We start from the raw sequence: 9,681 nt of genomic DNA, 5'->3' as shown, positions 1-9,681 counted from the left end.
CGGTCAGAAAGTGAGGGCGCTTAAATTCAGACCTAGGTCTATCCGACTCCTAAGCCTGGGCTTTTAACCACTACTCTGTGCCACCCAGTGGCAAAACAGTTGTCATTTCAGTAGCCCTTCTCCATTTACTTAACCCTGACAAATAGTATTGTCATTTACGTTTTACAGATGAGACGGAAGTCCTGAGAGTTTGACCGATTTAAGGTCACGTGCCTAGGAAGTGCTGGAACCAAGACTCGGAGTTTTCTCTAAGTTTAGTGCCTTTTTTTTGTTTTAAACCACACTGTTGCATTTCCCCCCATTTTGGAAAGCTTTATAGTTGGAAAGAATGAAAACCTGATCTGACCCCTTCATTTTATGGTTGAAACAAAATCTACGTAGGAGAAATCACTTGGTACAAGTCACAAGTCAGTGGTAGAGCTGCCGCAAATGCTTTTTGAATACGTGTGATTATGAATCTAAATGGCAGATGGCAGGGAGTGATAAGGTAGGCATACTGGAATCCAGATCTCTTAACTCTTAGGCAAAAGCCCTTTCTCTACCTGTTAAAGTGTCTCATTCCTTCTTTGGCCGTGCCAGGTGCATAATGATTCTGTGTATAGTCAGATACTACAAGTACCTTTCTTTACCTGGTACTGCATTTAGAGAAGAACATCATCTACTATCTCTAAGCAAAAATCTGGCAAACCAGAGACAGTGGAGGCAACGCTGGGAAGCCCAGAACCTACCATAGTAAGGGTAGATTCCCATCCGATTCTGGTTGACCCTGGATAAGGAATTTATCTTTCTGGACTTTCACTGATGTATTCATCACATTCACAGTGTCTTCTGTGTTCTGGCAATGTACCAGGTACTGGGGATACAGCAGTGAACAAGAAAATCATAGGTTAGTCCTTGTAGTACTTAGAGTCATATGGAGGGAATTAGACAATCAAATAATTACACAAATGTTAGCTTGTATTGTTAAAAATTAAGTGCTATGATGAAGTAAAGGGTGTTATGAAAGCAGACTACAGGACACTTGACCTAGTTGGGCTGTAGGAGATGGCCAAGGAAGCCATCCTCTGAGGAAGTGATGGTTAAGCTGAAATCTGAAATAAAAACGGAGACAAACAGTTAAAGAGGTGAGGGAAGATCATCAAGGAGATTCAATGGCATGTTTGAAGACCCTGGAGCAAGGGGAGCCCTGGAGAAGTGAAAGATCACTTTTCTTATTTTGCAAAATACGGGTGGTGATTATCACTCTTTAGTTATGAGAACCAGATAAGATGGTACATGTGAAAGTATTTTATATACAAGAGCCTGTGTATATGCACACTCATAGAAATGCTTATGTTATAAGCTAGTATACAGCTGCATTGAAAAGAGTTGCTGGGACAGTAGATAAGCCAGGATTTTGGGTTGGTCATCTAGCCAAAATTAAAATGAACCTTCTGTGAAGAACAGGGAGATCTTTTGAGACCCTCAACTTTGGAAAAAGAATGTGTGCTTCAAGTAGTTTAAAAAAATATTTCAGTCTGTAATCTCAGCACATTGGGAGGCCCAGGCGGGCGGATCACGAGGTCAGGGGGTCGAGACCATCCTGGCTAACACGGTGAAACCCCGTCTACTAAAAATACAAAAATTAGCTGGGTGTGGTGGCGCACGCCTGTAATCCCAGCTATTTGGGAGGTTGAGTTAGGAGAATGGCTTGAACCCTGGAGGCGGAGGTTGCAGTGAGCCAAGATTGCGCCACTGCACTCCAGCCTGGGTGACAGAGTGAGACTCCGTCTCAAAAAAAAAAAAAAAAAAAAGAAAAAAAATTCAGGCCGGCGCAGTGGCTCACGCCTGTAATCCCAACACTTTGGGAGGCCGAGGCGGGCGGATCACCTGAGGTAGGGAGTTTGAGACCAGCCTGGCCAACATGGTGAAACCCCATCTCTACTTAAAATATATAAAAGTTAACTGGGTGTGGTGGTGGGTGCCTGTAGTCCCACCTACTCAGGAGGCTGAGGCAGGAGAATCCCCTGAACCTGGAAGGCATAGGTTGCAGTGAGCTGAGAACGTGCCACTGCTCTCCAGCCTGGGCAACAGAGTGAGACTCTGTCTCAAAAAAAAAAAAAAAAATTTAATAGTTGGGACGCTATTATAATAGCTACAATTTATTGTGTACCTACTGGATGCCAGGCATTGTACTGTGTGTATGTGTTTTGTTAAGAGACTAGGTCTCACTATATTGCCAAGGCTGGCCTTGGACTCCTGGCCTGAAGTGATCCTCCTTCCTTAGCATCCCAAGTAACTGGGACTATAGGCACCCACCACTGTTCCCAGCCATGCTGAGTGTTCTATATGCATTGTATAGCAGTTAATAACATAGACTCTAGAGCTAGATTGCCTGAATTCAAATCTTGGGCAGATTTTTGCTTCTGTTTTCTTATCTGTAAAGTGGGAATAATCATAGTACTTACTTCAGGGTTATCATGAGGCTGAAATGAGTTAATGTGCATAAGCCACTTAGAATAGTTTCTGTCATGTAGTCATCGTTATATAAATGTTAGGTATTGTCATTATTGTTATCTTTTAAAGTCTCATTAATATCACTATGATGATGATGTGGAAGCTGTAGCTCAGAGAGGCTAAATGACCTCCCCAAGGTCACACAGCTAGTAAGTGGGGGAATTGAGATTCCAGTTCCAGACTGCGTCCAAAGCTCAGACACTTCCCCACATTGCTTCTATGTATAGGTTAATTTTGTTGGCTCATACTTGGGATCTCAACAAATTTTTCTTCAACTTTAATTCTTTATCTGTGCTGAACTGAATGTTAATTTGCATACCCTTAAGGTAAAGGACCTAAAGGACTGCTTTTATTGAACTTCCACTTTGAAATTTCTTGACTTCTGTGCAATTAAAATCTACGCCTTAAGCATTTCAGCAATGTGGTTTATTTATAGAGTTGTCTTCCGGTTCACGTGTACTGGGTCTGCTTTTGGGTGCTGCGTTTTCTGTCAAAGGTTGTTTATTTCTAACCCATTTTGATTTCCTGTTGCTTTGTGAGTTGGTATTATGACCTGCAACAGGAACACCAGGAAACCTGTCTTAAATGGAGCAGCCAGATTGAGACCCTGTAGACTAAAATAAAAAACTACTCATTATTCTACAGCCATATTTGGTTATAAGTATGAGTTAGGCATTGGTTTTATTAGGGAAAAACCTAGATATAGAAACTTCACTCTGAGCCAAACCTCTGTGAACAGTTCTGCTAAAATAGAGCTTGGCTATTAGCTCCATGTCCTTGGACAGTGACTTAATCTCTCTGAATGTCAGTTTCAGCGTCTGTAAAATGGGGATTATTATACGTTCTTTGTGGTATTATTGAGAGAATTAAATGAAATAGTATGGTTAAAGCAAACAGTCCAAACTTGACCTCAATTAATAGTAGCTATTGATACTAGTAAAGAAGAAAAATATTCCTTTTTTTCATCAAATCTGGTTTTATAGACTTCATACACTGATCACTAACTTCTAGTATCCCTTACTGTTAAAAATTCCATCGCGAGAAATGATTTGCCTTTGTGCTACTCATTTGCTTTAAAAATAATATCCATCATTAGGCCAGGCGCGGTGGCTCACGCCTGTAATCCTAGCACTTTGGGAGGCCGAGGTGGGTGGATCACGAGGTCAGGAGATCGAGACCATCCTGGCTAACAAGGTGAAACCCCGTCTCTACTAAAAAATACAAAAAATTAGCCGGGCGTGGTGGCAGGCGCCTGTAGTCCCAGCTACTTGGGAGGCTGAGGCAGTAGAATGGCGTGTACCCGGGAGGCGGAGCTTGCAGTGAGCTGAGATCATGCCACTGCACTCCAGCCTGGGCGACAGAGTGAGACTCTGTCTCAAAAAAAAAAAAATAATAATAATAATAGCCATCATTCATTAAGCTGCTATATTCCTGGCACTATGTTAGTTGTTTACATGTATTCATTATTAAATTTTATTTTAAGTTCAAGGTTATTTTTATCATTGATGAGGAAAGTGATGCTCAGAAAAGAAGAGTAAATTGCCTAAAGTTGAAATTTACATCCAGGTCTGACTGATTGTAGGCTATTTTGTACATCATTAATAACATACAAGGTTTCTTTATTGTGTCTGACCCTGGCATAAAAGTTTTAGAGGCCGGGCATGGTGGCTCACACCTGTAATCCTAGCACTTTGGGAGGCCAAGGCAGGTGGATTGCCTGAGCCCAGGAGTTCAAGACCAGCCTGGGCAACATGGTGAAACCCTGTCTCTACTAAAAATACAAAAAAATTCGCTGGGCATGGTGGCATTTGCCTGTAATCCCAGCTACATGGGAGGCTGAGGCATGAGAATTGCTTGAACCTGGGAGTGGAGGTTGCTGTGAGCCAAGATCGTGCCACTGCACTCCATCCTGGACAACAGAGTGTGACTCAGTCTCAAAAGATAATAAAGATAATATTTTTTTTAAAGTTTGAAAAAAAAGGTGATAGCTATCAACAGGTATTATCTTGGGGGGCTCCTGCTGTTTGCTAAGTACTGTGTCAAGGGCTTTACTTGCATAACCTCATTAATTATTCCTAACCCTAAGAAATGAGTACAATTATTCCCATTTTATAGTTGAAGAAATCAAGGAGCAGAAATATTCAGGAATATTTAGTCAGTAATGGAGCTAGGATTGGCTTCCAGGTCTTCCTGACGGCAAAGCCCATGTTATCCATTCCATTGTGTTGGATCAAAATTTTAGGATGGGATTTCAAAAAAAAAATAAGGTGTGGGACTGTTACTCAAAGGAAACAGCTTCCAGGTATTTGATACTAATTGTTCTTAATTTTTACCTGAGCCATAGCAACATTACTGGCAGAAGCTATCAATGATATATTTGTCAGTTAGCTAGGGCTGTGTTCTATCCTGAGGTAGTTATAGGCGATGGCATCTTTCCATGGTCAAAGACCTCAGATGTAGAATGCGTAACTTGTGTTAACACAGTAGAGGGTGGCATGTTCCAGAGCTCTAGTTCTATACCATGGAAGACCTCAAACCTCAATCATGCTTTAGACTCACATTAAAGGGCATCCTAATTGGTAATCAGTGCATAAGGAACCAAATAAAATTTTAATTAAATGCTGTCGTGTGAATTTTCCAGTCATTTTATGCCTGTTGAGATGGTTTTCTTATTTAAAGTCCTCTTCTAGTGCTCTGCCTTCCCTCTTTAAACTTTATCAAGATTTTGTGCTTTTTCTCATATAAGGGTTTAATTAGCATCATTAAAGTTTTAGTCTGCTGCATATTTGCTTAATGGGCATTTTGGTGCAGTGGAAAGAGCTTGGGGTTTGGAGTCCAAAGTGGGGAAGTTACTTAAATCTCTGTGAGCCTTAGTTTCTTCATTCTGTAAAATGAGGCAAAGAATATTTTCTTCTAGGGCTGTTGGGAAAAGGATTAGAGATAATGTATTTAAATTGTCTAGTACTTAGCTCAGTTTATAGGAGTTGCTTGATAATTGGTACGAATTACCTGAAGTTGCAATAAGGTCTCTTTTACTTAGATCTGCTTTTTGTCTTATTCTTTTTAGTGGATGTTTCCAAGGATTGTCTTCAGTCATGGCCTTGGGATTAAAGTGCTTCCGCATGGTCCACCCTACCTTTCGCAATTATCTTGCAGCCTCTATCAGACCCGTTTCAGAAGTTACACTGAAGACAGTGCATGAAAGACCACATGGCCATAGGCAATACATGGCCTATTCAGCTGTACCAGTCCGCCATTTTGCTACCAAGAAAGCCAAAGGTAGAGACATGTGACGTTCTCTCCTACTTCACCCCTTTCTTATAGTTGGCCCTTGAATTATAGCTGGCAGGTATCTCAGATGTACTGAATTTCTCCCCTTGCTAACATGAGGAAATGGTGCCTCAGCTATTTCATTTGATTAGCTTAAAAGGTTACAGTGGCAGAGATGGTGTTATAACCCAGTGCCTGTTTTCTCATTACCATGCTGCCTCATTTGTTTTCTTGGTAGCTCAGAAAATGCCTAATTTCTTTCTTTTAGATTTAGAATTAAAGGTTTAAGTGCCAAGCAAGCCAGAATGCTTGTAGCAGGGATCAATATATTGTCTCCTTATAGGAAGATGCATGTTGGAAGTATAATTAAGACCAGAAGGTGGTTGGGTGAAGTGGGTATTAGAGCCATGGATTTAGATGGATGATCTTAATGGCTTGTGTCATCCAGGAATGAGACCCTGATGTACTGCAGGTCTCAGCTTAAATGCTACTTCCTCTGGGAAGCCTTTCCTGACCTCTTAGACTAGGTCAAGTCCCCTGTTGCCTGCACTCGTGCATTCTGTTATTTTGCCTTTGATGCACTTAGAACAGCAGTGATTAATTAATTAAATGTAAGATTGATTATCATTTATCTGTATTCTGTGCTGGACCTGATGAAGGTAGGTTCTATATTGTTCTTATTTAGCACCTAACAGGGCCTGGATTTAGTATGTATTGACAAATTTTGTTGAATGAAAGAATGAGTGATAGAAAATTGTCAGTCACACCAGCAATTTGCAGTGGTGGATCAGGGAGTCCTCCCCCAAGAATGGCGCTAGATATATGCTGCTGAATATTTTCCCACTGACTTTCCTTTTCTAATTTCATGCAGACCTTCCCCTTTCTGTAATAGGAAAATTAACAAATTACTGGAAGAACAGTAATGCTTAGAAGAGTTATATTCTGTTAATAGTGTTAATAGTAATAACCTTTGATCTGTATGTAGCATTATATTTTTTAAAGTTTCTATACATTTACTAATTTTATCCTTATAATTATCCATTGAAGGAATTATAATTTTCCATTGAAGAAATCCTTATAATTATCTAGTTAATCCAGATCTCACCATTTTATAAACGAAGAAACTGAGATAGTTTGTGAGAAATTTGCCCATGGTCCTATATAGTTAATGGCAGAACCAGAAACTTGAGCTCCTGATGCCTACAGTACTGCAGTCTTCTAGTGTAATAGACAGTAACTACAGTGCGTAAGCAGCATTTTTTCATATTTTGTGGGCTATTCAGTTTTGTCTTCTTTGATTGCCTCTTTAAAAGTTGGTTAAGCCGAGTGCTGTGGCTCACACCTGTAATCCCAGCTACTCAGGAGGCTGAGGTGAGGGGATTGCTTGAGGCCAGGAGTTTGAGATTAGCCTGGGCAACATAATGAGACCTTGCCTCTTAAAAAAAAAAAAAATGCTGGGCCTGGTGGCCTGTACCTGTAATCCCAGGTACTCAGGAGGCTGAGGTGGAAGGATGGCTTGAGGTGAGGAGTTTGAGGCTGCAGAAGTTGGTTGTTTGACTTCTTCTTTTAGATTTATTCGATTCTTTCATATTAGGGATGCTCATTCTTTGTCCATATGTTCCAAGTGTCTTCTTTGCTTTTTACTTTATGATGTTTTTGTTGAACATGGGTTTTAATGTCATATTTTTTAGTCCTTTATTAATTGTGTCTTCTTTAAGAAATACCCCTCTATTGCAAGGTAATTTATTTCTGAATATAATGTGAGGTAATTTTTAAAGTTTCCTTTCCAGATGGATAAGAAGTTGTGTCAAAATCATTTATTGATTAGCCTACTCTTTACTCCCAGATTTGTAATGCCCCGCCCCATTGTGTGAGTTTCTTTATATATATGGCATTGTGTCTGAGCTGTTGATTTTATTGAACTGCTTATCTCTCCCTTCAGTAAATTTCATACTGCCTGACTTAGTGTCATAAAGTCCAATTTACTGGTACAGATCTTTCCCCTCACCACACATATGCTTTTCTTTTTGTTCTTGACTTTCTCCTTTTCTATATGAAATTTATGATCATAGTGTCAAGTTTTCTCCAGACAGCTCTTGCACAAGGCCAGGAGTGGTGGCCCACGCCTATAATCCCAGCACTTTGGGAGGCCAAGGTGGTTGGATTGCTTGAGCTCAGGAGTTCCGACCAGCCTGGGCAACATGGGGAGGCCCTGTCTCTACAAAAATTAGCCAGGTGTGGTGGTGCACCCCTGTGGTCCCAGCTACTTGGGAGGCTGAAGTGGGAGCATTGCTTGAGCCCAGTAGGTCAAGGCTACAGTGAGCCATGATGATGCCACTGCCACTCCAGCCTGGGGGACAGTGAGACCCTGTCTCAAAAAAAAAAAAAAAAAAAGATCTTGTACAGTTATTTAATCAGTTCTTTAATCAGGTTTATTTCTGGGGGAATCCTATCTTTTTTTTTTTTGTCACTTTTATATGTATTAGTTTTTTGAGTTATATATAAGGAAAAGTGTTTACATAAATCATAAGTTTGTGCTTCAGTGAATTTTCACAAAGTGAACACAATCATGTACTTATTACCCAAATCAATAAATAGACTGTCACTTGTGTTTTCCAAACTTACCACATGTCCCTTTGAGTTGTTACTGTCTCACTGTAAGGATAGATAACCCACTATATTGACTTTAACACCACAGATTAGTTTTGTCCTTTGTGACGTCAGTATGGATTTTGTGTCTGACTTCTGTGGTAATAATCTATTTGTGAGATATGTCCATGTTGTGCACATAATGGTTGTTTGTGCATTTTTATTTTTTTAATGATATTCTACTGAAAGTATATACCACAATTTAATATCCATTCTACAGTTAACAGACATTTGGGTTGTTTCCAGTTTTGAGCTAAAACAAATAATGCTAGTATAAGCATTCTTGTACATGTGTTGTGGTGCACATATGTCCCTTTCCATTCTTCTCCCCTCCTGTCCTATTGCCCTCCCTTCTCCTCTCCTCCCCTCACTGTCATTGGATTGGCTAGGAACTCTAGTGTGATTTGAATAAATGTGACTGGTGATAATAGGCATCTTTGTTTTATTCCTGACTTTATAGGAAACACTTCTTTATATGTTAACGTTAAGAGTTATGTTTGTGGAGAAATCATATTACCTGACCTCAAATTATACCACAGAGCTATAGTAACCAAACCAGCATGGTATGGGCATAAAAACAGACACATAGACTGTGTTAGTCTGTTCTCATGCTGCTATGAAGAAAAACCTGAGACTGGGTAATTTATAAAGGAAAAAGATTTAGGCCAGGCACGATGGCTCACGTCTGTAATCCCAGGACTTTGGGAGGCCAAGGTGGGTGGATCACTTGAGGTCAGGAGTTCGAGACCTGCCTGGCCAACATGGCAAAACCCGGCCCCTTGCGTGTTTGATAGAACTTGCCTGTAAAGTAATATGAATCTGGTGTGTGTGTGTGTGTGTGTGTGTGTGTGTGTGTGTGTGTGTGTAGGTAGACTTTAAATCATAGAATTGGTTCCTTTAATGATTATGAGACTGCTTAGATTTTTCTCTTGATTTAGTAAGTTATATATTTTAGGAAATTTTTCATTTTTTTGACCTTTCAAAGTTGTTGGTATAAAGTTGTTCATAATAGTCTCTTATTAAGATTTCTACTATTTTTATAATCATGTCCATTTTTTCTTTCTTAATATTTATCTGCATCTACTTTCTTCTTTTCTTAATTGTTCTTGACAGAAGTTATAAACCTTTTAAAAGAGTCTTTAATTTTTTGATCTCTCTTTTTTGCAATTTTATGATTTCTGTTCTTTATTATTTACTTTCTCCTGTGTACTTGTTCTGTTTCTATCCTCTGAGTTGGACAATTAGTTCATTAATTTTTGGTCTTTC

At 39.7% G+C, this 9,681-nt stretch overlaps 1 protein-coding gene across 7 annotated transcripts in view; it reads left to right on the top strand.

Annotated features, from left to right (window-relative positions):
• The window catches only part of MRRF (mitochondrial ribosome recycling factor), a 58,866-nt gene that overhangs the window by 550 nt on the left and 48,635 nt on the right, over positions 1–9,681 (top strand). For 2 of the 7 annotated variants that reach the window (XM_008958636.7, XM_055117662.2), the window contains exons 2-3: positions 169–487; positions 5,564–5,775. The exons of 1 other annotated variant lie outside the window; for it this stretch is intronic. In XM_008958636.7, the coding sequence (XP_008956884.1) occupies positions 453–487; positions 5,564–5,775 (247 nt within the window). In that variant the 5' untranslated portion in view covers positions 169–452. Of the gene's footprint in view, positions 1–168; positions 488–827; positions 887–5,563; positions 5,776–9,681 lie in introns of those variants that run through there. 4 more of the 7 variants (XM_003833118.7, XM_055117663.1, XM_008958637.7 and 1 more) reach the window with 3 other exon arrangements.

This window comes from Pan paniscus, chromosome 11, assembly GCF_029289425.2.
Source record: "Pan paniscus chromosome 11, NHGRI_mPanPan1-v2.0_pri, whole genome shotgun sequence".
In the NCBI taxonomy this organism is placed as follows: Eukaryota; Metazoa; Chordata; class Mammalia; order Primates; family Hominidae; genus Pan; species Pan paniscus.
Note: the sequence above shows the minus strand (reverse complement) of the source record. Positions and strands in the feature narration are given on the sequence as shown.